The sequence below is a fragment of the Mugil cephalus genome, chromosome 8 (genome assembly GCF_022458985.1).
Source record: "Mugil cephalus isolate CIBA_MC_2020 chromosome 8, CIBA_Mcephalus_1.1, whole genome shotgun sequence".
Classification (NCBI taxonomy): Eukaryota; Metazoa; Chordata; class Actinopteri; order Mugiliformes; family Mugilidae; genus Mugil; species Mugil cephalus.
The window spans coordinates 5,696,915-5,722,039 of record NC_061777.1 but is presented as its reverse complement, the minus strand read 5'-3'; the positions used below and the strand labels follow the sequence as shown (position 1 = coordinate 5,722,039).

Here is a 25,125-nt window from a genome sequence, read left to right as displayed (position 1 = left end):
CTGTTAAAACAGCATAAGAACAGTTCAGATCAAACCTGAAGTCTGAGGAAAATCTGCGTGAAGGGCTCCATCCGGACCAGGTAGGAAGCGACGATCATGGCTGATGAGTAGTGGGTGCCATAGTGGTATGCTGGGGTTTCACCTGGTATGACAAGAAAACAACACATTTACTCAGTGAGTTTTCACTTGTGTGCAACAGAATCATCAGCAGTCAATGAGGTCTAAGTGTAATTATGGTGTCAAAGTAAATTTCAGTTCTTTCTGTTTGAGGTTTTAAGGTGTGTCTCTTACCGTTGGGGTCTTCCCAGTCCTTGTACCTCTTCTTGTACTGTGTCAGCCGGTCCTCGGTCTGGGCGCCCATGGGCTTGGCGAGGTTACGAAATGTCTTCGGGTTGTTCAGGTCCAGCTCCTAGGTCACAAAATCCCCCACGAAGACAACACGTTAACACAGCTCAACACCGCTAAAGTCCGGTGGCATCTGCAGGTGTAAAACGACTCACCTCTGAGTCGAAGTCGGCCAAGATCCAGGGGAAGACAGGATACTGCATCAGGTCGTTGTAGGAGCGCCCAGCCAGTGTGTTCAGATGCATCAGGTACTGGAAGTTACTGATCTCTCCTCGCTGGAAAAAAGATCACACACACGTCAGCGAGGTTTGGAATCGGATGAGAGAATCCAAGCGGGTTAAACCGACGGAGGTTAATGCTCCTACCTCCCATCTCTGAGTCACTGACTTCTCACCAACCAGAGTGCTGAGAAGTCCAGATCTGTCCACGACAGAGAAGATGGTCAGTTTAGACACAGCTTAAACTGCTGCTGCCTGTGTGCTTTATTTATTTACTATGTTCCGGGTCATTAACTTGATTAATTACTGCAGAAAGCAAAATCAATTATTGATGAAAATGCATTTAATAAAATAAGAGCACCTACACATCCAAAACCAATTATGCTATTCATGAAACTAAAAACATGTCTGTGCTAAATGTAACGTGGAGGAGGACATACCCTTGTTCGACGCTGGTGTTGGGTCTCTGGCCTGAAACGGACTCTGAGCTGTCAGCCAGTGAAGGTACCACCGCTAAGAACCTGCAGGGGATTTAAACAAGGACATTTCAGAACCATTTCTTACTGCACATAAAACACTGCATTTCAATAAAGATACATCACTGACATAGTGGAAGTAAATGACCTGACAACAATACTTATTATTAATAGTGAACAGCCTAGCCTCTAGGAGGAGCCAGGTGATCCAGAAAACGATTTGCCAATCTTTGCCTGAGATCTGAGCACCAGGGAGTTTAATAACATTTGGCTACAAAAAACATGGCTGAAACATGCTCCGTAATCAAACTCGTATTCCAGCAACAACCCAGTCAGGATACACTGGGTTAATGCACAGGAGGAACCTAGAGCTATTATTTTCTGCAAAAAAATAAAATAACCATTTACCATCATCTGTGCAATGTCTCTCATATCCTCAGTATAAATATTTGCTTGTGGTTTCTGAGTGTTAGACTGAACCATTAACCATTTATGGAGCTATTCTTTCTTGAACCAGCAGAGGGTTAGTGGCCTGCGGTTAAGTTGCACTGCTTATATTAGCATTGAGTACCTTTGGTAAACTTTGTTGCGAACTCCTTTCTGGAAGGCTAACAGGTAGTTTCTCCCATCTGCTGAGAAGACTTCCACTGCCATGGGCTGAAAGAAGATGACATCAATATTAAAAAAACAGAAAGCCTGGTGAAGCAAACTTTAAATGATAAATGGTCTGCATTTATATATACAGCACTTCTATTTAAGTTCAGTAGCACTCAAAGTGCTGCACAATGTTTCTAAAGGTAATTAGCTAAATGCAAAGGACTCACAAATGTAACCTCAGACATTCACACAGAGCAAATATCCAATATGTACATAGGTATGAACTGATGTATGCATTCAGAATCTGGTCATATCTGTGTGTGTATGTGTCTGATACGCGTATATCTGTGATTACAAACCTGTCGGCCATGAAGGTATTGAAAGTGGACTGTCAAATCATTTCACTTGTTATTTGGGTTGTGGTTGTGTTCTGTGACATTGTATGTCAAACACCAACACCATGACATCTTAATATATAGGTTTTAAGTCTCTTAAAGGCCTCGGGCCATCTTATCGTGGAGCTGCTTTCACCCTATCAACCTTCGCTCTCTAAGTGCTCTATAAATAAAGACAATTAATTGATTAATATGATCCACTTCAGTTTTTATTTTAAAAGGAAAACAAACAAAAGTAAGTGTGCAATGTTTTAATTTTGTTTCTTTGGTGTTATTGCTTTTGCTTAAAGTGAAGTTTAATCTGACTAGACACGAGCTTTACATTTACATCATCTTCATACTGGGTTTGTGGTTTTTTGATTTAACGGGCGCCTTTTGATATTTGGATCTTGTATGGATCTGATATAGGATGTCAAATAGTTATATATGAGATGCATTTCTCCATTGTTGAAGGATACCGTTATTTATTAATCATTTGTTAATTAGCCTGTTACAGGCAGCCCCCTGCTATAGTTCCACAAATGATTGATGGGTATGTGTTAGTGACTATGGAGCTTCCAACATGTTTCTCCTGTATTCATTCAGTCCTTTATGTTCAATATACAATAAAAAATAAATAAAGTGCTCTGAGAAGGCATTATATGGCCTCCGTATTTATGGGGTTGGAGGTGGGCTGCGACTTTTGCGACTTAAAAGTGAGCCCTGAGTTGGAAAAGGTTGGGAACCACTGGTGTGTACCAACCTGCAGCAGGTAGCGTCTCTTGTGAACCTCCTTAATGTCTTCATAGGCAAAGATGCTGCAGGTTCTCTTTAACTGGCTTTGGCCTTGTCTCGCTCCTCTTGGGATGATGGCCTCATGCAAACTGGACAGACACAAACACAAAGAGTTTCACACAAGTGCTGCCAATTCAATTTCGTCATTACTGAGTATAACAAAATAATATATTTTTAATGTCTTCAAAGTGACTTATAAAGGATGGTAGAAAGTAATAGTGCATATACACACACAAAAACATGAACTCCATTGTGTTTAGTTAATTAAATCATAGGCAAACTAATTCATCATTCGAGCCGTTTAATAGATAATACTTTCAGTAAGAAAAACACAGAAACACAGGAAACATGACTAAATCCACAGTACGAGACATCTGCTGGTAACAGTTTGGCGTCTCAAAGGAACAGGCCGACCAAGTTCCCTAAAAAGATAAATACATAAAAGCTTTGCTGAGTTTCATGCGCCATCAGCAGCATTACATCATCCCAGCATCAGAAACTCCCACTGCAGCGTCCAAAGGAATGATGTCATCTCTTATTCAGAGAAAGAAAGCCACAGCCTCTGTGGTACCGGTCGGTTTTTCGTGCAGAACTTGATGGCGTAATTAACGCGACCGACAAAGACACGTGGACATACTTTGGTGGGAGCGTGTCGATGTCCCTGATCTCTCTGGACACGGTCATGGTGTAGCCGTCGATGACGTAGAAGTGCTCTTTCCCAAAAAGCAGCAGCCCCTCGCTGGTGTCCAGACCCTGCACTCTGGCACATCGGTACATGTGCTGGATCTGGAACGGGAGACATTATAAACAGACAATTAGCTTATGGAGAAATGTACTTTGTACACTTAAGGAAAGTTTACAAGGTAGCAATTTCATTTATTTATTTTTTTAAATGATCTAATCGTATGTTTATGCTTTCAGACCTTCTCTCCTTCTTCCAGGAGCCGCAGCAGTGACGTGTTGTCCGTCCTCTGCTCCTCTTCGGGGCCTCCGGCCTCTAACGGCTGCTCCTGAAGCTGCTCTTGACTGTCCTCGTCTGCGCCGTCCGCCGTGGACCGAGACCTCTTGAGAGGAGCCTTCACCAGACCTGGACGGCAAACACATGGGATTTAACGAGGGCTGTGTTTACATGAACACTTCTATTCCATTAATAATGCGACTTATGGCTCAGGCTGAATAAAAACAAAACACGTCACCTCCCGAACGAGAACAGAACGACCCGATCAGAGGGGTTTCTTTAGTTGGACTGAGAGGGGGTTTGTAAAAATGTTCTTTTACTATTATGTGAATTCAGCGTTGTCATTAAAGTTGGAGGGAAAATGATCTAATTTGGTGCTAAATGGTGCTGATATACTCTGTTATAAAAGTTAAAAAAAATCACATGCAGCCACTAATTATTTTTAAGAATAACACTAGAAAAAAGACTTTAAGCTTCTGTACGTGTCTTCGTTTCTGCACTTCTCATCTATATTTAGTTCAAAGAAAGAAAAGTCACGAGAACATATCCAATAGTATGAGGTTGGCGATGTGCACCGGCTTCGTCTCGCTACCTTTGACTCTAGCGATGGTGTCCTCTCCGTGCTCTGGCTCGTGCAGAGTGGTCTCTCCCTCGGTGGTGTGCTCCACAGAGTGCTGGTACATGCCGGGGTTTCCAGACAGCAAACGCATGTAGTATTCCTTACTGTCGTAGCTGATGGCTCGCCGGTACCGCAGAGGCTTCTGGAGGAGGAGGACGAACAACATTCGTGTATAACTGCAAACTGCATTTGTGTCTGTCACTGTTTTAGTTATTAACGTGAAATAACTCTGTAATTACTTCCACTGCACAGCCAAGAGACTTAACAACCAGGTGAATCGTATTCAGCTTTACCCATGGTACAATGTTGATGCTGGAGGAAGTAGAGGGACAGGAGGAAACACTGCAGACTTTACTTACATGCAAGAGGTTACTGCTAAAGCTTTATTTGATTATGTTAGGACTTCATTCTCAAAGGATCAAAACTGTTGGAGCACACACCAAATTCATGTTGTGTCGTCCTGCTGTCGCAGTAGAAGCACAAAGATAAAAATAAGATCTAACATAAGTTTAATCTGCACGTCTGCAGAAACTCACTGCAACGACTTAACGTTGCATTTCTGTCCACGGCAAAAACCCGTGAGACACACAAGCCCTTTCAACGTCCCTAAATGAAGCACAGCCGCAACAGTTTTCTGCTCCGTGTCCTCCAGGTTTTTAACAATGTTTTTGGCGAACTATCATGCAGTCACACCAGGCATCACAGAGACATATTTGTACCTGTACAAAGATAAGGACCCTAGGCAGAGCTGAGGGTACTAGAGGCACTGGAGGGGGAGAGGAGAGCTGGAGAAGTTAAAGAGAGTGAGGATGAGTCTCTGGAGCTTATATCCAAAAACTCATGTAGCTGTTCACTAACTAAAGTAAATAAGTCTAAGTAAGAACGTACAAATGAAAGCATTTAATCTGACAAGTATACAATACAAGTGTGATTGTGGGTTAATTATTGCTAGGGTCATGTTGATTTAGGAGGAGCTGTGTGTGTGGTTAAAAGTTATATATCAAACACAGATATGTGAGATTACAGTGTGTGTGAAAACCTAAAGAGTAACTGCTGAAATATTCTACAGCACCCCAGATGAGGTCCGGGGTTTATTCACACTCAGATCGGATCTGGAGACTTATTTTAATGCCGGGTCTGAATACACGTACCTAAAGCTGGTCACTTACGATAATATAGACCCAGATTAGATCTGAACGCTAGGTCTGAACAGGCTCACAGTCAAACATCCTGCAACTACGCCCTGAGCACGGTTATGTATTAAGGACCAGGCCTGTGGGACTTTGGACTCAATTGTACTGGATCATAAAGGGGCCAAAACATTCTCTCTATAAGGAATGTGAAGAGTCTCCTCATATCGTGTACATCAACGCTTGATTTAAACTGCTACGCTCCGTCTGTTTTAAGCGTATTGTTGTTAAGTTCTGTTGATGTTCACACGAGCACGAAAACTGCTGTTGTCTAACTCTATTATTGGTAAATCAAATACCTCTTCAATGTGGTGTTAAGCTGTTGAGTAAACTAAATGGTTAAAATGTTTAAATGTAGCTTCTAAGCGCCCGTGTTTCAATTAATACCAACCATCCCCGTGAGCTCTCTCCGTATCTTCTTAACCAAATAAATTATCGTTGAGTGGAGAGAGACACCAGTTAGCAAACAGAGCGCAGGGATTATCTGTTGAGTAAACAAAGCTAAATGCGTCCCGGCAGCGCCAGAGCCACCGGCTGTCGGTGTCACTTCATCACATGACGGCAAAGAGCTCGGCCAAGAGCTCTATTTCAGGAGAGGGCTCGCTGTCTGCGGGGGAACGGGCTCGAGCCACGGACAATATGCAGGAACAATATTCTGCCTTTATTTACACGCATCATGTTGCTGTGCAGAGCATCATTTATTTGCTTTAATTGGCATTTAAAAAGTAACTTCATTCTCTCTTTTCTGATATTATATCTGTTGCTAGTTGAAAGATTATAATAAGTTTTTAACACCTCTTTACTATGAGTCCCTTTGTGTTAGCGAAACGTTATGCGATGCTTCACTTCTATTAAAAGCTGAATTACCTGTGCCGAGTTGGTGTTTGTCTCTGTCTCGGGGATGTAGGGGTAGTGGATGTAGAACATGTCGTTGCGGACCATCTTCTTCCTCATGCGACAGGGCCCCTCCGTCATCTCCAGCACGAACTTGTCCAGGTGGGAGCCGATGGGCGGGCCCCACAGGCCCCGTTCCCGCAGCAGCTCGTATTCAATGGACGCCCACTCCTCCGTCACGTACTTGAGGGCGTTCTGCTGCCGCTGTGGGTCGGAAAGGGGAGACAGTCGCTTGAAAAATGCTGCAATAAATTATAAAAGGCGCCACAACAGCAAAGCTCTGAGTTTTTCTGTGGTTAACTATCCCACATCAGTCCGTCGTTTTCTTGTTGTTTCTCTTGAATAATTAGAATAATCTAAGCATATGTAAGTAATAATGTAAGCACTGATACCTCTTGATACTCTTTGTACTGCATGGCCACCAAGTCCCGAACAACAGCGATGTGTGTAAACATCCACTGGAAAGTCTCCTGTTGATCAGAATCACAGGTTAGGAGTGAAACAATCACATTGACGCTCTTGTGTCCGTCTTCTGAAGTTGTGCAGTGTTTCTCTGTTGTTTCTCTGTTGTACCTGTGCAGACAGACTGTTCTTGTTCAGGCTGTTTTCCTTCTTGTTGCGGCGGACGCCGGTCAGCTTGGAGAGGCCGAAGCCGCTGCTGACTCTGGACAGTTTTGACTGGGTCGCCGGCGCTACAGCTTCGCCGCGACTGATGCACTTCTTCTCGTGAGCTGAAAACGAGACAGGTGAGTTTTATTTACCAGCGGCCATATTCCACCTGAACACCTTCTCACTTTCAACCAACAGAGCAGTAGTAATATGGGAACACAAGACATGTTTGGTTTCATTCATCCCAGTACAAAAAATGATATTTCCACCTCACTTCTGAACATGAACTGAATTTAATGATACATTATTACATACAGGAATTTTCTAACCTGCCAGATTTACCAGTTTTAGAGAAACACTTCAAACAATGTCTGCAAATGTATCTGGCTCAGTATCAAATGATGAAAATCCCTGGTCGTATTAGAAGGACTGTAGGTAGAAAACACCTATTTCATTCAAGTAATTACTGAATTCAATCCATGTCAAGAAAGCATAAATCTAAAACTACACAGTTCAGGTAGTGTACAGCCTGTGTGCTTTCTCATGTTTTTTTTTTTTTGTTGTTGACGTTGTTTTTTTTTTTTTTACAGTATTCCTCACCCAGGTGGTTCTGCCAGCTCTTCAGGGCCGGCTCTTCCAGAGCAGGTCGGGCCGTGGCGATGTCCACATGACCTCTGTCATTACAGGGCAGAGACACTTTAAAGATGTCCTCCAGCATCTGACGCTTGCTGTGCATCAGCTCCGTCCAGACACGGTTCACTGCCTTCAGCAGCAGCTGTCTCCCTGCACAGGATCGAACCAAACCCTCGTTTACATGTGAATCAGCCTGTTTTAAAGGCATTAAAGTGCGGAGCTACAGGCTGCTTTCGTTTTCTCAGTAAACGACTTAGCAGCGTAGACTGTAAATGCATAATTGCAGAAATAGATGTAAACTTCAGGCCAAAACACACAGAAACATATTAAATATACAGAATGTGTGAAAGACTAACACCCACCATCAGTTTCACACATCATATCCCCTCATGTCAGGTTGGATTTGTTTAAAATGATAATGTGGTCGGTGTCTCACCTTCGCTGACATCGTGGCTGTGTGTGGCGTCGGCCTCGTTCTCCGTGGGCATCATGACGTGCCAGGTTGTCATCCTGGCCTCAGCCTCCAGACCGAATCCCTCCACGCTACTGCAGAAAACACAAACACACACACGACAGCTCAGACACGGCCCCTCCGCACGATGACACCCACGGAGAGGACTTCACGGGGGGAGACTGGCTCCTCTGCAGGAGGTGAGTCGGCTCTTTGTGGCTGTGCAGCGCGTCCTGTTTAAGCGTATTGTTTTCCCAGCGTGGTGAGAAACTCAGTCTCCCCGCTTATGGTAATTATCAGTACTTCTTACAGGACACAAGGAATAATGTCATAAATTGAAGGGAGTAAATGTACCCCAGAAATGACAATTATTAAAAATAACAATACAAAAGGTGATGAGATTTATGTTTATCACACTCTTGTAATTAACTTTACTTTACTGGACCTAAAAGGCTCTAATATGTGAGAAACTAAATCAAACCAATTTAATAATACCAGGTTTTGGTTTTAAAAGGACTTGTTTTAGACTCTAGGAAACTGATTTATTTGTCAAACTAAAATCTGTTTGCAGAAGCAGCAGCAGCCACAATCTGAAACTGCTTATTTCTGCTTCAGTCCAAATAAAAATGCAACATATTCCCTCCTCACAGTAGTTTAATAGTCTCACCTTTAAACTGGCAAAGCAATAAATATGCTGCTTACTCTGAGTATTTCTGATGATCAAAAGTAGTGTTGTTTCAAAGTAAAATAATTCAATGCTGATTTCCAATAAAGGAATCCATCCATTGCGTAAATAATAGTGAAAATAAAACCTACATGTGGGAAGAAATCGTTCATTCTAAGCTATTTTTATACTATTTCTCCACATGTACGTAAATCAGTAAAACTGAACTCTCTTATATAAATATCACCGGACTTATTCAATACAAGGACAGTTTATATAACTGAATGCATGTTTAATTCATTGTGAATATGTGAATGCATAATTCATACGAGACTGGCCACAGATGTCTTCTAAAGCATCCGTCCTGCACTAAAACTCCTGATCTCCTCGTTTCGGACGCCTCCGTGCCACCTCACCTCCCGCTGTGCAGGCAGATGAAGCAGTGAGCCAGGCAGGCCACGAAGTCCTGGTCGTGGTTGCCCGGCCCGAGCACCAGGTTGCGGTTGACGGTCAGGACCCGCAGGGCGTCCAGCAGGGCCACCTGCTGCGCGACCGTCTTGTGGGGTCGGCAGAGCTGGTAGAGCACGGTCCGGTTCAGACAGTGGTAGATGGTGTCGAGGGAGAGACCCTGGGAGCGACGCTTGGACTGGAGGAGGAGCGGGAGGGAAAGGCGAGAGAAGGGGAAACGGTAGTAAATGCTGCTGCGCTGCTGCGTTCTAGGTGTAAATAAAGCTGTCGTAGAAATATTTCAGCAGAAAGGAGATTTGGTTAAGCCACCAGGGATAAATCGCTGGGGGGGTTGTGAATGTAGATTTGTTTCTCGTGTTGTGTGAGTAGAGATTTGTGTGAGTACTTCAACAGGCAACTCTTAGTAAAAGTAAAACTGGACGTTGAGAAAAACTTGAACACTTATATTTTTGTTCCTGCATATAAATGACAGTGGAGTTTCCTGATCTATGAGCAAGAAAAAGTGCTAGAAACGGGGGAAAAAACGTGCAATATAAAGTAAATATATTCTAATTCTTACTGTGTACTCCAGCATTAAAAAGATGACCATTAAAAAAAACGCTAACCTCATCAGGACATTTCCAAGATACTTCACACACATCATGGTTCAAGATTTAATTTCATTTCATTTGATCTCATCTACCAATCTTCTCATTTAAAGTGCAGATCGTACAGAAGACACTGCATGAAAGGTAGGATACAAACTCCAAATGTGTCTACCCCTCTTCTTGTTACACAGAGACACACAGGCCCCGTCCGCCAGCCAAGACCTAAATGGATTTAGGAGGCATATTGAGTTTTTCTATCTTCACTGGCTTAAATGAGTGAGCAGGGTCTGCACTCAGATAGATGCTGCTTATTCGATTTAATCCTGAGTGTGTTCACTGGCTGCATTAACTTCTGAAGAACACTCAGAAGAACTTTTTATTTCTCCAGAACAGAGACACCACGGGGCACAGCATCAAGAAAATCAATCAATCATCACTGACTGATTGCCGTCATTGCTCTAGGGTTTCACCTGTCCAATGAGCTGCACAATGAAGTCCACCACCAGCTTGGAGTCCTTGTTGAACATGCCCTGCCACAGCTTGTCCACCACCCGCTGGGTGAAGTAGAAGACATTGTTGACCAGAATCTGATAGCTGCCCCCGCTGCTGAGAGGCAGAGAGGCGTCTTCACCTGCGCGGAGACAACAGCAAGAGAAGACAAAATGTGAGTGAAACTAATACGCACTAAATGAAGAATGGTTGTCATTAGGTGGTACTGGGCTGGATTGTTCTACGTGAGCTCTGTTCTGACCTAGAAGGACATCAGCAGCCAGGAGATGCTCCATGACGCCATCCAGGATGTTGGACTGAAACTCCTTCTGCTGAGTCCTGGTGGAGCGTTCAGGGGAAGCCTGGCAAACAAAACAAGAAATTAAAGAGAGAATCAGAACAAACTGTTAATCCTCAAGCAAACATTGAAGGTTTGTTGACCCAAGCTCAAACCACTGCCTGCGTTTTTGTTGTGGTGTTTCCTTACCTCCAGGAGCAGGTCGATGATTGGCGTCTGCTTGCTGGCCAGAGTCATGCAGAGGTTGTCCATGATCAGAACCCTCATGAAGTCGAAGACGTACTTCTTGGCCGGGTGGTTGGTCAGCGATGTCTTGGAGCCCACGTTACAGTACTCGGACTGGCTGCGGTTCATACCGGAGTCCCCAGCGAAGGCCTTGAACTCCTCGATGGGAGAACCGGCTTCGTCGTCCAAGTCACTGACCTGCAATGGATCAAGGGACAGAGAGACACTTTTCATCAACAGAATGATGAAACAAACACAAAATGAAAAATAATTACACAAAGCAGTTATATAAATTTATTTTTCTTTACACTGCAGCATTGTTTCCAAAAGGCTCTTGCTCCTAGTTTCTTCCCAGTGGAAGATGTTACTAACACATAAAGCATAAGTCAGCAGCAAAATTCTGTGCAATTATCTCATATCCGTCTGAATTGCTTTTTATTGTGAGTAAAAATGGGACTCTGTGCTCTTCCAGAAGAGTCCAAAGGGGCAATAAGCCACAGATTTACTGCCCCATAAGAGACGGCTACAAAATATCTGCAGAGGGTCGATACAGTTACTAATCAATACCTGTGATTACTTGGTCTTGTGATGAGATTTTTTTTTTTTCTTTTAAACCCTCAGGCTCTCAGTCTCGAACAAAACACCTCGTGAAACAGAAGATTAAAGTCTTGACATGAAGGATTTGCGCAAAAAAGGAGGTGAAGAACTACCAGAGATGCTGAGATCACTTCAGGTCATATTTCTCACGCTGCTTCTTATCTTGTGCAGAATGTAATTTAAAGAGCGTTAAAGACAGAAAAATAAAACGGACAGACTTACCATCTCAGAGTAGGGCCTGATGTTAAAGGGGAAGACGGTGGCTGCCAGGGCGCAGAGGAACTCGGGGCTGTGCCACATCGGCGCCAGGTCCGACACGTTGTGGTAAAGGTACCGAAAGAACTGCATGAGGGTCACGGGGTACTCTCTGAGCCAGGAGCCTTCCTCCTCTGACTGCCACGGCTGCAACGAGACACGAAAGATGTCAAGCACTGAAACCTGGAGAAACATTTCCATTCAAAACTCCACAGTGGTTTCTCAGTTTTAATCTCCGGTTTAAGGAGTAAACTGAACGTCCTTCAATAGTCACTTAGCTCACAGGAGGATAAGTGAGCAACATGGATACAGTCGTGGGTTTAAGTGTGCGGATAAGCATGAGAACGGGGTCCTTTTTGGTGGATTAACAGAGCTTAAGACGACACCGTAACAGAATCCAGGCTGATACCGTCCTTTTTTAAGAGGCACTTAAAATGTGAACACGAGAAACTTCTCACATGTGGGTGTTTCCCGGTGAAGACGCGCTTAAAAATAATCTTCTTTTTGGGGAAAGGTGTTAAAATTTAATTAGCACTTATGGTTTAACAGATTCCCCTTTAAATTTGGAACATTAATGCAGGAGGCTATATGAATTCAAGAAACGAAAGGTTTATAATTAGAAAAGGACGGGGAAGGTTTACATTTCAACCAGCCTTGCTATGAAAAAAAAAAGCTATGTTAGGAAAAAGATAAATAATAATAAAAGAACGAAATGAAATTTGACCAACTTTACAACCAAGGTATTAACTGCAAGGTGGCTATTGGATGATGCCGAATCAACATTTTTGCTGCTCTCCAAATGCCCTGACAACAAACTCACTCTGTTTTTAATCATGTTTTTCTTGGAAATCACAGTTAGAATCACATTAAGAAGCTTCCCCGGGTTTGAAGCGAGGAGATTCACAGTTCTCACCAGGTTGAGCATGCTGCGCAGCATGGCCAGCAGCAGGAAGGCGGCCTCGGTACAGACGCTGTGGATGGAGCCCACCACTGTTGCGCTGGAGGCCGGCATGCCAAAGATAAACGTCCAGATGGAGTCCAGATCAAACTGAGAGGAAAAAACAGACAAACTGGGGGTAATATCTAGACTAATTCCATCTGTAGTCACTCTGATGTTAGCGTTGAACGCATGCATGAAAATGATAGGAAACGGGTCTAGTTCTGAGTCATTCATTTATTTAGGAACATCACACTTGCGCATGTGTTAGTTATTAGTGGAAGAGAACGAAAAAGGTAAAAAGGTTGGGTATACTAACATGTACCTGCAGGCTGTCTGGCAGCTCCGTGACAGGCTGCTGCAGGAAGAGAGCCATGAGCAGGAAGTAGAGCTCGGGCACGTTGGTGTGTTTGGGCAGCAGCGTCTGCAGGACAGGAAACCCCGGGAAATGGCAGGCGTCTCGGTTGATCTCCCGAACTGTGGAGCGCCCGCCAGCACTGCGACCCACGTTGAAGCCTGCAGGGGACAGTTAAGGGAGGGGTGAGAGTGAACAGGCGGCATTACAGCAAGAGCCTTCTGACTAAGGCACCTACAGCCTACTCGGAGTACAGCTGGTGTAGGGGTTTAAGAACTCAGTAATAACTCAGGGCTGTAATCGTGTAATTGTTGGGACTCCAAAACTGGAAGACAAACTAAGGGTTTCAACCTTATATAGTATAGCACAAAGCATAAGCAATGGTTCTCAACCTGGAACTTGGCAAGATGACGCCATTGACTGGTGGGTCAAAAGAATGTATATATATGTATATACATACTAATATATAAATTTCAGAGGATACTTTTCAATCCTTATTCTACATAATCCTGTCCTGAAACATGCCAGAACAGCGTGGAGGCTGAAAACCATTGAGCTCGGGAGGGACTATGATCGCAGCAGCAGGGAGGGCAAGGAGGCAAAAAATAAGAAGACAAACCCTTGGCTGTGCGGCGCACAAACTGTGCAGCTTTCTGTTTACTGAACGAAGGCCAACTCCGACGGAAAGCGTTGCCAGAGTGAGGAGAGGCGTCTGCTGAGCCATGTTACAACATACAGTATTTACACCGGACATTTATTACTGCAAGCTTCTGACTTTATTTTCTTTTTCTATTTTTTTTTTTAGAAGGGAATGTTCAAATAAATATGTTAAATTACCTGACAAATACCGTGCAAAATACCGTTTGTTTAATTAACAGTGTAGGAATTCACACCATGCAGTCGACTGTCGGCCCTGCACTCACCCAGCACTGTGCCGATCTTATTGGTGAGGACGGAGTCGGTGTGATCCAGCCAGCCTCCTCCACACAGGCCCTCTTTGAAGCGGTTGAGGATGGACTGGTTCGACAGCAGCACCACCAGGATCCACAGAGCTGCCGTCACTGTGCTCGAGTGGAGATGCTCTTCCATGAACATCAAGAGCCAATCGAAGCCGAGCGTCCGCACCAGTTCCTCACACGCCCTGAGATGAGATGAAGAGCAACTTATAATCTACCTCTATGGTCATGATGACAGTCAAACATATACATATATAGAGAAATAGACAGTCTAATCTTTTCATCATTGAAGCTCAAATGTCCTCAAGCAAAATAGTTTTTAATAATAAAACTCACATTTATTACGTCAGTGATTATTCACGTTTTCCAAAACTAAATGGACAAACCCTGGGAATCTGGTTCTCGAACTTTCGAGATAAGTCGATATGGTGTAAGAGTGGCGACTTACTGGGCGTTAACAGTGCACTTCTCTTTTGTGGTGAAGAGCAGTTTGAGCAGGTTGTCCAGCAGCCGATTTCTCAGCAGAATGAGGTTTGCAGACAGGAGGCCACCGAAATCATCATCATTACCTGGAGGGATGAGAAAGTCTTCATGACAAACAGCAACTCTTTCCACAAGCAAAAATCCCCCTCAACCCATAGGACCCAAAGCCCCCTGACTCCAAACACCACAATACACAGTATTAGGCAGGTGGTCGTAATGTTATGCCTGATCGGTGTATTGACTCTGTCTTATCAGATTCAAAATCCCTCGAAAAAGTGATTTTCTCCCACGTGCACAATAATGTCACCGCATTTCATCTATTCTTACCGCCATCTATCTTCTCCTCGTTATTGATCTCCATGACAACAAACTTCTCACAGACGGCAAACGTGGGAAGAGTGGAGGAGATGAACTGGCCGAACCTGCGGGGATAAAAAAAAAAAAAAAAACACCACAGTTCAACTCGATGATTCGCTTGGTTGTTCATTTGACGCGCGTCGGTGCGTAATTAAAGTGCGTTTACCGCAGCAGGTCGTAGGGGTTGGGGAAGCCTTGCAGCAGAAGACTGAGGACGTTGCTGATGGCGGCCACGGTGGGCTGAGACAGCGAGGTGTCCCTCAGGGTCAGCAGCAGCCTCGGGATCAGCTGAAACTCCCTCAGCAGTTTGGCATTTTTAGCCGCCTCGCTGTTCAACACAGAAAGTCAATACGCGCACAGTTAGATTAGAGTTTGGCTCGACGATCTCCCTTTGATCAGTTTGAGTTTAGTCCGTTCAGGTGAACGAGCTTCTGACACTTGCCTGGATTCTGTCAGCAGTTCGATGAAATGTTCAAACAGAGACAGATGGAGCTCGTAGGGAGCGTGGAGCCAGACCTGAGGAGCAGGAGGAGAAGACGAAGTTAATTAAAGCAGTGAAAAAGTTTTCCTCTTTAGCTCTTAACGGCCAGTAAATGCAAAAATACACTCACTGTTCCATCAGCCGGAGTAGTTTTTTTTTTCAATGCCTTTGCAATAACACTCTCAGATCTATTTTTGTAAACTTATTTTTAGCATTGTGAGCCCATTAGAGCCAAAAAACCCCTCACCTCAAAATCACAGAGAAGGTCCTGGAAGGCGGTCGAGTTGGGAATGATGGAGGTCTCGTGTCCGCTGTCGACCGTTCCCACCAGAGAGAAGGTGAGGTGGAGGATGTGGCTGTTGAGCAACGAGCGCTTTTTCTTCAGCAGCATAGCCAGCAGCTGAACGGGAGAGACGAACACAGCATAGACTCAATTTGGGATTGTGCCGTCATGATTTAGATTAAGTGAAATCCATCTTGTTTCATTCACAAACAGTATTTCACAGCGGACAAAGAGGAAACACTGTAGGGATTTTGTATACATTAAAAACTGACAGCTGAGTATAATCACGATGATGCAGTGAAAAATGTACAATACCAACTGCTACAAAAGCTAAAGTTCCACTTCACGGATTAAATAAAGCTTCACTGAGGGTGTGAAATGGAAGCGGAGCAACACGTGTGACTAACCTGGTAGCCTTTGATGCGCTCCATCTCCTTACTGGCCAGAGAGTTGCTTTTTACAACACACACCAAAGCTTTGACAGCCGCATACAGCCCCTCCACGTCTGACGCCATGGCAACCAGGCCGAGGATGGCCGCCGCCCCTCCCACGTACTGCAGGTTGTTGGCCACAGGTTTGGGCACAAAAGCACGGACGCCTACGAAGGGTGAGAGAAAAAAAAGGGGGGGGTGGCGGGTTTGTGCGTCGACGCTACTGGTGTTAAATCGAGAATAATAATAATACTAATAATAACACGGATTCTTTTTACCTAAATATCCGATGACGGCGGCTCCGATGGTGCGAGCTGGGCCGTTGAGGTGGCCGGCGGCGTTGTGAATCAGCTTGACCGGAGTGGCGTTTTCATGAGAGGACACGGCGAGCTACGGTAAAAAGGAGGGAAGAGGTTTTGTTCCACGCTATCAGTGTGCAAAATGCAGCTTTTTGCCGAAGGGCTGAACTTTCTAAAAGGCTTTTATTTAGCCACCTAGAAGGAAATGAGGAAGCAATTCTGCAAGTCATAACACTAAGAACACCTCTCCCTGCTGCTCCATGGGGCATGTTGATGGCCCATTAGTCATTAAGTGAGGAAGGAATGGAAATTACTGCAACTGTCTTCATGTGGCACTTTTAGATTTGCTATTAGAGATAATAAGGTAGAGATAATTCTGCATTCATTACGCTTGGAAAATAAAAATAGCCACGTGTTTTTTTTTTTTTACTTGAGTTTTTAGAATAAATTACTCTGGGCTCTGCTGCAGCAGAAATGCTGCCTCTGCACTCATTTGCTTCCTGAGTGGTCATGGGCCGAAGCTTAGCAGGGAGAGCCGGGCAGGCTGGGAAATGACTTGGCAGGTGGTTGGAGAGAGATAAGGAGGGAGAGGGAGCTCATCTGAAGCTTCTACACACACTTTTGGTTGGGATGGTGGGACGGCGGGTTAGTAATTTTAAATAAATGTATGCAGTAGGGTGCGTGCGTCATTTAAGTGGGGCGCACATTTTCTATCGAAGGATGAGTTGCAAACACTGCGCTTCCGCTGAAGCTCTGCGCTGGACACGTCCCAACAGTTTGTGAGGGAAAGAACGGTTTCTTTTTTTAGTTTGTTTTTCTTTCAGACGTGATGTAATGTGAGTCAGAGGCTGAGCGCACCAGGCTGGACACGCTCCAGTCGGCTCCAACACAGCTGCTAAGTGTTAAGAACTGCTGCAAATAAAGTAGAAACTAAAAAGATGTGTTGTTTTTTTTTAATTTTTGGCTATTTTTTAAACGTCATTTTAATATAATGTGCAGATTTCTAAATAAAAGATTTAGAGTACATCTGGTAATGAACCAAATAATCTAACTGCAGCTGGGATTTCTCAAACTGTACCGGAAGTGACTTGAACAACATACGATGCGAGTGAACAGCTGGATGTCTGACCTGTTTTGCGATGGCTTTGCTGTCCAGTTTGTTATAGACTTTCCTGATTTTGGCCACAGTGAGAGTAGTGACAGAAAGAGCGTAGAGACTGAAAGACACCTTCTCCTCTGGAACCAAAGCCACCACAGAAGCAGGTGCTACCTCTGTCTTCGAGTCTTTGCCTGAGAGGAAGGGGAAAAAGTGAGTAGCAAGGGGATGTGAATACGTAGAAGTAGGAACAGGAAGCGAGGACACTCACAGGGCAGGTAGACGGCCTGAAAGCTGCCCACGTAGTTCGGCCCCAGTTCGTAGACGGCGGCGACGCTCGCGGCGGGTAAGACCTCCTCCAGGAAGTGGCTGGGCCCCAGACGCCACACCAGGCTGGAGAGCTGCCGCTGGGCGGGGGGCGTCCCCACGTACCCGTAAACCGTGCTCACTACAGGGGGGTTGGTGGAGCCGGAGCCACCGGGGGTACTGTGGATGTAGTGGAGCTAGAGGAGAGGGACCAGATCATTTTATTTAGTGTCAATGCAAACAGGTCGTAATCTGATTAGAGAGATTTCAGCTCAATAGAATCAATACTGTCCATGTAAAGGCTAATTAAAGAACATTTGATGGACGTCAGTCTTGTTGGCGTCACCCTAGGGATCCTTTGATTCTTTATATTTATAAAGATTTGTTTCATGAGCATTGTTCACAAGATTAAAAAAAACTAAACACAACCACAAGTACAATGCACACAGACGGAGAAGAGACACGCGAGCGGCTCGTTGTTTCCAATACGTGGAGCTCAGCAGGAAATGAATCCTCCGTTATCTGCGCTGCTGAGAGGAAGCTGTGACTTGTGGTCTGGTGGCTCTCAGCTCAGCTGTCTAATCTCAGGAGGATCTAAAGTCACTAAACCGCAAACCACCTCACAGTCTACTACTGACTGCTCCACTGCTCAGCTGCTCATTCATTCAGAATAATGCTCCGTGCTCCAACGTTTTTTGGGGCTATTGTGTGCTTTTATCGCTTAAGGCTCAACTCCAAACACAAAGGCACTCATCATACACCTTGTTTGCTGAGTAATGATGTCATTAATAACACATTATCACTAGAACCAGGTTTTTGAAATGACTGTTCGCTCCCTCTTCTCCATGGAATAGGGTGTAGATAGCAGTGCTTCTAAAACCTTACGTGTATGAAACCGTGTGGTCCGTAATTTTACCTTGACAGTGTTGATGAGCTGACCGTCGATGTACAGCGTGGCCATGCTGTTCTTCAGCATGCCCTTGCTCATGACGAGCACCAGGTGGTGCCACTGGCCCTCAGCGATCTGCTCGCCGCAGCGGAAGCGGGCACAGCAGGGTAAGATCTCGTAGAAGGCGGCTTCCTCGCTCGACTCATCGGCTGCTTGAAGGCGGCAAAGAGAAGCACGAGGCGACGTCAGTGACTCAGAAGGGTCGATTTTTAAGTTGTCACAGATATTGAGTATTTCACTCCTATTTGCGTGTTCATAAAATTCCTATTATTCCTTTGCCGAGGAGGTTTAAAAGATTAATGTAGTGAATTTTAACAAAAAATTAACTTTTGCACTCACAGTATGTCTGCAGCAGCTCCTCCTTGGTGGAGACGGTGAGCGAGCGGTCTTTGGCCGACAGCACCACCGCCAGGCAGACGTAGTGCTGCTCCGAGGAGGTGGCCCGGCGGACGACGGTCAGCAGACGCACCGGGTGAGCCTGAGGGGCGACGCTGAAGCGCTCCACGCAGAACCAGGTGGAGTAGCTCAGGCCTGACGGAGGAGGAAACAAGCGCTCACCTGGGAGAGAAACACAGAAGAAGGAGGCGTCACTTTCTTTAATGTTGTACAAGTTCAGATTATGTTTTTTCAAATTTGAAGGCAATTACAGTACGGTCCATTCATCGTCAGGTTTTCTAGAACTTAGGTAACACATCTGTGGCTTTAGGCACTAGAAAGTCTGTCCTGTGAATTTGATTCATGTACTGCAGCTGCTTGACCTTTACTTTATGATCTTTAATGTTGTGTTTCCTTGTTTGCTTTAATATTTCAGCTAAAGAAGTTTCATGTAGGAACATCTGTGGGTGTTACTCATCAGAAACTCCATTGACTATAATGTCTAATGACTATACACTATCAAGACACAACCCCTCTGTCCTCTGTCTCCTCCTTCTCCAACAATACCCCACGAGTCCTTCAGAACTGAAGAAGCAACCGGTTTGAAACGTCTTCGAGATTCTCCACAAGTCCAGTTTCCTTTCTTGAAAGTTTTTGGATATACACCACGACCCGGATGACTGAGAACCTTCACAGACGCTGTTTTTTTTTTTCTTCTTTTCATTCATCCCTTTTCTGACTTATAATTGCATTTTAAGCTTTTGATCAGACACCAACCGCAGAGCGGGGGAGAGCGAATAGAAGATATTTAAATTCAGGCTTAAGGGCAGAGCGAGGCGCAGAGTGTAGCCGAACAACGCTGCAGCTCCGTCGGACTAAATGACACTGCGTTGATAGGAGCTGCCGTAACACCGAGGCAGAAGTAAGTCTTTGTTCAACCCCCTACTGTCCCCTGGAAATGCGCCTGGAAAGAAAGTCACCGCGCCTCCGGATGAGGCTGTCACTCTTATCAGACTGGACCAAACTGGTCCGGTCGAATCAATGTTGCAGGAGGAATTGGGAGGAACTGCAGCGAGACGGCGAGAAGGCAAAAGTGTCTAATGAAGGTTTGATTTCTTATGTGCATCAGTCGACGGCTGACACAACAGGGTGGAAACGCTGCGGGGCAGAATGAAGATATTTTGATGAATGAGCCTCGAGATGATGTCATCCACAGATATGGGTCAGACGGGAGTGGGAGAGGAAGGGGGGGGAGCGGGTGGTGGAGGAGGGGGGAGGTAAGGGGATGAAGATGAATGAGGCAAAAGGGACGGGAGGGAAAGTGACAAAGAGAACAGATAGATTCAGGGCGCGGGAAAGGAGGAAGGGAAGGAATTGGTGATCACGATAAGAAATGAAAAGGGAAGGGAAAAGGACAACTGTGAGTGACGGGAAGAAATGAGTGCGGTCTATAAATAGAGCGGTGTGACGAGCGGGAGAAGGCGAGAGGAGAACACAGAGAGAAAGAATGAATCGGTAAACAGATAGAAGAACGATAGTAATGTGTGCTCGGATGAGGAGAGGAGCCTCGCTCTGCTTCATAAATACTCAATGAGGCTTCGTAGTTGAAATTCAAACGTGACGTCACAGATTAATTTTATTGCCGTGTTACGGTCAGAAGAAGATTATCCTGAAAAACAAATCTGGTTTATTTTAAGTTGCATTTAGATGCATCAGACAAATCTGATTTTAACACGCGTTAAAACAGCCGGACAATAAACAGAAGGTTCAGAGACAGGTGAGGCCTGCAGGCATAAATCTGTGCAGCACGGAGGGAAGTGGATTTGTTATAGTTGTTATTGTTTTTATTTTGTAACTGAATATACTCTTAGTCGGTTAAAAGACGGCGAGTCTCAAGAAGGGAAACAAAGCAGAGCAAAATACGGAAAGCGACAGGAAACGGTGCACGAAAATAAAAAACATGTTTAAGACAAGTGGAAGGACGAGACATGAATCTGTTCTCAGCAAAGTGTCCTACGTCAATATAGTCAATACGAGTGTCCTTGTTATTTACGCTGAAAAATGAATTTGCCATTTCCTTTTGTCACCGCGAGGAGAACCCAGCTGTACAACAGTCCTTAAAAGCAGCATAATACTGGGAGCAGCTGTTACCTGTGCCCATCCCGCTCAGCACCGCTCCGTCGCTGACTCCTGAAGCGTTGGTGTTGTTGGTGGGAGCGTTGTGGGGCGCCAGGCTGGGTAGGAACAGGCACCTAAACCAACAAAGAGGAGACAGGACAGATTAACGGCGGTTATCTGGGCAAACAGCTGTAACAGATACAAACGGCGCTGTCAGCTCACACGTGCAGTTATTGTAAAAAGAGATTTACGGCACGTCGGCTGAACTACCGCCGCAGTCGAGAAGAGACGGCAGCCTCCCCAAAAAACATTATGATAATTCACGTTCGCTGAGACGCAGAAGTTTTGTGTTATAATATGGAAATTTTCAGCCGCCTTCTACTCGGGGATTAACTATGTATGAGACGAGGACAGAGGTGGGATGAAGCTCACACTCAGGATAACGTTTCTGGAGGAATCTGCTCATAGTTCTGGAGGGTGATCTAAATAAACCTGGATATATATCTGGATGTTGACTGTGTAAAGAGATCAAATACCAAAGTCACAAAGCGGCTTTTTGCCAACATAAACGTTGATCTCATCTAGTGCGTCTAAGACTTCTCAGGCGGACAAAGGCCAGGAATCGTTCTACAACGTGACAAAGGGTTTTAGTTGGCTAATGTTCCGCTGACTCACAGCTCCTCGGAGGAGAAGCTGCTATTTTCTTCTCTAACAGTGATACCAGCGCTCTGGGAAAAGAACGTGAGGGAAGGTTTCTTTTTTTCTTTGTCGAGAAACAAAAGGACTGCGTGAGGGCCTGCAGCCACTTCACCCAGAAACACACACACTTAAACAGCACTGGAGGACGAGTCTGATAACAGCTTGTGACATTTAACATTTAACATTTAACATCGACCGTGTCTGCTGGAGAAACGCGGCGTAACATTATGACCACCTTCCTAATATTGTGCAGGTCTCCCTTGTGCCTCCTAAACAGTGGTGACCCATCAGAGAATGGACATGGGGCTTGTGAGGGTGTCCTGTGGTGTCTGGTAACAGGATGTTGCTGTGCCTTTAGGGGTCTATGGGTTGAGGGGAGGGGCCTATGGGGGTGTCTGGTCTGGTCTGGTCTAGGTGGGTGCTACATGTCTAAGTAACATCCACATGAATGAATGCCAAGTCCAAAAGTTCTGCAGCAGAACAGTGAATTGAAACTTATTTATTTCTCCTGTCATTGGTCATAGTGTTAGGCCAGATGTATAAATAGAGCTAAATAAAAAAAAAGAAAGTGTGCTGATGCCGCTCTATTCAACTCATTTCAGTACCACAGAAAGTTTTTTAAGGTGTTAATAAAGAAAAACATACAAAACAAAAAAAAATTATTCACTGCGTTAAATTTCTGAAAAGCTACGGCCAACATTGATTTAACTGAGTACTTTTGTAACTTTTGGTTATTCAAACATACGGCCCGTGGGCCAAAAAGGGCACATCAGAGGGTTTAATCTGGCCCACAGCATGAATCTACAAAGTGCGAAAACAATATAAGCACATTTTCAATAAAAGAAACCGTCAATAAAAGTAACAAACAAATGGAAATGGAATTATTTTTTCTTTTTCAGGTTCGTCATAAACTGTTCTGTAAAAGGATAATATGTCAAATGTAAATATTATCATAATATCCTTCTCTGCACTAAATTTGCAGTTATTTATAGGTTATTGTGTTAATAATTATTATTAGTTATGACCTGCAGCCACACATATAACCCACTTAATTTGAGATCTCTTTCTCTATAATTCTTGTTTTTTGAAAGCGACGCTCATTAAACTCCCAAAATTACCTAATTCCTTTTTTTTTTTCCTTTTTGTTTTTCCACCTGGACGAGAAGGTCAGAGATCAGGGCTGGTTACAGGAAAACGTCTCTGAAGCTGGCAGGGATTCAATGATATAATTTTTTAGGACACTTCTCAAGGACGTACAGTCTGTGACACTAACAAGTACATCAGACACTGCTGCTGCAGAGTAACTACATGTACGCTGTCATTTATTTCCCCCGTCGCTGCTAAAAACTCACCCGTTAGTCAACCTGAATTTTAATTTCCCTTTACTTCTTCAAAATAAAAGTCTTCCTCTCTGCGCCCCCGTATTTCATGGCTGACAGTAGCCCCGGGTCTCTGGTGAGACGGCTGGCTGGGCGAGTGTGCAATCATGTGTGTGTAAGCATGTTGTGCATGACAGAGGGTGGTACTATCTCCCTGTGTGTGTGTGTGTGTGTGTGTGTGTGTGTGTGTGTGTGTGTGAGGGGAAAAAAGAGTGGCGGTGTGTGATTCCTAATAGCAGCAGGAGCATCAATATTTCATGTTGACAGATGGGAGAGAAGGGTGGGGTAGTGTGTGTGCGTGTGTGTGTGTGTGTGTGTGTGTGTGTGTGTGTGTGTGTGTGTGTGTGTGTGTGTGTGTGTGTGTGTGTCCTCCTCTGTTTATGCCGAGCAGAAACTGGGCCAATGCCTCCTTGTTGCTGAGCTGCTGCTGCTGCTGCTTTGCTGTGTTTTCTGGAGAAACTCCGTGTTTCTATTCTGAGGAGGCTGTTGCAACGACTGAAATGAGTTCTTGCGAGAAAAAGGAGCTGAGAAGGAGTGGAAGAGCTCTAGGTGAGCGGGCGAGGGATTTCCAGAGAGCTGTAAATAAAAATGGGCTGAACAAGCCGTTTGATCCCCATGATGTGAAGATGTTCTGACGTGTCGTATCAAAGAGTTTCCTTGAATTCTAGTAACAAGCCCCCAGAGCTGGAAAATAAAAAAAAAGTTCCTCACATGACCACTTGAGGCTGAGCCCGAACAATCTTCTTCCTACGTGACAACTAAATGGAGGTGAATATTTTTATGACTCGTGTTTATGCCGATCAGGCGTAACATTATGACCACCTTCCTAATATTTTGTAGGTCTCCCTTGTGCCTCTAAAACTGTTTTTTTTTTTCTGTTTCCCTCAGCATCCTGATGGGGATGGCTGCTCCCATCAAGGAGTGTCATCACTATAAGGTGGGGGTGCCTGGTCTGGTCTGGTCTAGGTGGATGGTACATTTTAAGACGAGTCATTGCTTTAGATGAGTTCCAGGTCTGAAATAGCAGCAGTTAAATCATTCATTGGGAACATCCCCACTGCTCCACCTACATAACATCTTCTGTCTGAAAGTCAAATCCAATGACAAGTGTGTGAATGTGTTTAAAGAACAAAATCTTTAGGGAGACTGAACATTCATTAGTTTGATTAATATACACAAACTCCCAGTTAAACCAGTGTTATCTAGCGTTTGAATGCGAGTCAGGTACCTCCCTTGTTCTTAGACCTGTATCTTACAAATATTTTTGTAAACATGTCACAGTCTCAAGTCTCTCTTTAAAGTTGTTTACCATGTTTCATTCCTCACGCGTGTCAGAGACCCGTATGGGGGACAAACCGCCAAGGTCACATGCCACACGCCAGATTTTCTCCGACGACCCCACAGATTTACCATGCGGCCGACGTACAACACAAACGGCGGGGCGCCGCAGACCCTGTCAGCGGAGGCACAGAGGGCGGCAGAGGGTGCCGCGCGACATAAAATGCGGAAAATAAGCTAATCTGTATGCGCGGCTTCGCGACTGGAGGCGAAAGAACCGTCTCCTGCTGAGACGGTCGCAGGTGCTGCTAAGAGCGACGGAAAAAACACAACCTGCTTCATCGCGGGGCAAAATAACATGGCACCCTGAGGGGCGTTTCACTGGGGAGGAAAATTGATCTGCAAAGAGAGAGATTTAGAGAAATGGAGTTTACAGCCGAATGGACAACATCTGTTGGTCTAAGAGCATTTTGATCCGTACCTGGGATTCTGAAGGAGGCACTCGATTAAACGCTCCACGTTTTAACAGTCTATCAAATTATAATATGAAATGAATGGAAAAATAAAATGCGCTGCTTGTAGTTATAGGAGAATTATCATT

General features: G+C 44.7%; 1 protein-coding gene across 5 annotated transcripts in view; it reads right to left on the bottom strand.

Annotated features, from left to right (window-relative positions):
* Positions 1 to 25,125, bottom strand: part of wdfy3 (WD repeat and FYVE domain containing 3) — an 80,770-nt gene that overhangs the window by 9,801 nt on the left and 45,844 nt on the right. For 3 of the 5 annotated variants that reach the window (XM_047590981.1, XM_047590978.1, XM_047590982.1), the window contains 35 exons: positions 21,202 to 21,302; positions 19,015 to 19,233; positions 18,643 to 18,827; positions 17,692 to 17,923; positions 17,454 to 17,614; positions 16,304 to 16,415; positions 16,002 to 16,192; positions 15,559 to 15,711; positions 15,273 to 15,346; positions 14,997 to 15,158; positions 14,801 to 14,895; positions 14,439 to 14,559; positions 13,958 to 14,175; positions 12,999 to 13,195; positions 12,656 to 12,790; positions 11,710 to 11,889; positions 10,855 to 11,088; positions 10,630 to 10,729; positions 10,349 to 10,509; positions 9,240 to 9,469; positions 8,145 to 8,254; positions 7,676 to 7,858; positions 7,040 to 7,197; positions 6,859 to 6,936; positions 6,440 to 6,670; positions 4,356 to 4,524; positions 3,729 to 3,892; positions 3,443 to 3,591; positions 2,774 to 2,894; positions 1,611 to 1,696; positions 1,004 to 1,084; positions 711 to 765; positions 501 to 620; positions 292 to 409; positions 36 to 142 (listed from right to left, as the gene is read on the bottom strand). In XM_047590981.1, the coding sequence (XP_047446937.1) occupies positions 36 to 142; positions 292 to 409; positions 501 to 620; positions 711 to 765; positions 1,004 to 1,084; positions 1,611 to 1,696; positions 2,774 to 2,894; positions 3,443 to 3,591; positions 3,729 to 3,892; positions 4,356 to 4,524; positions 6,440 to 6,670; positions 6,859 to 6,936; positions 7,040 to 7,197; positions 7,676 to 7,858; positions 8,145 to 8,254; positions 9,240 to 9,469; positions 10,349 to 10,509; positions 10,630 to 10,729; positions 10,855 to 11,088; positions 11,710 to 11,889; positions 12,656 to 12,790; positions 12,999 to 13,195; positions 13,958 to 14,175; positions 14,439 to 14,559; positions 14,801 to 14,895; positions 14,997 to 15,158; positions 15,273 to 15,346; positions 15,559 to 15,711; positions 16,002 to 16,192; positions 16,304 to 16,415; positions 17,454 to 17,614; positions 17,692 to 17,923; positions 18,643 to 18,827; positions 19,015 to 19,233; positions 21,202 to 21,302 (5,191 nt within the window). The remainder of the gene's footprint in view (positions 1 to 35; positions 143 to 291; positions 410 to 500; positions 621 to 710; positions 766 to 1,003; positions 1,085 to 1,610; positions 1,697 to 2,773; positions 2,895 to 3,442; positions 3,592 to 3,728; positions 3,893 to 4,355; positions 4,525 to 6,439; positions 6,671 to 6,858; positions 6,937 to 7,039; positions 7,198 to 7,675; positions 7,859 to 8,144; positions 8,255 to 9,239; positions 9,470 to 10,348; positions 10,510 to 10,629; positions 10,730 to 10,854; positions 11,089 to 11,709; positions 11,890 to 12,655; positions 12,791 to 12,998; positions 13,196 to 13,957; positions 14,176 to 14,438; positions 14,560 to 14,800; positions 14,896 to 14,996; positions 15,159 to 15,272; positions 15,347 to 15,558; positions 15,712 to 16,001; positions 16,193 to 16,303; positions 16,416 to 17,453; positions 17,615 to 17,691; positions 17,924 to 18,642; positions 18,828 to 19,014; positions 19,234 to 21,201; positions 21,303 to 25,125) is intronic. The other 2 variants (XM_047590980.1, XM_047590979.1) reach the window with 2 other exon arrangements.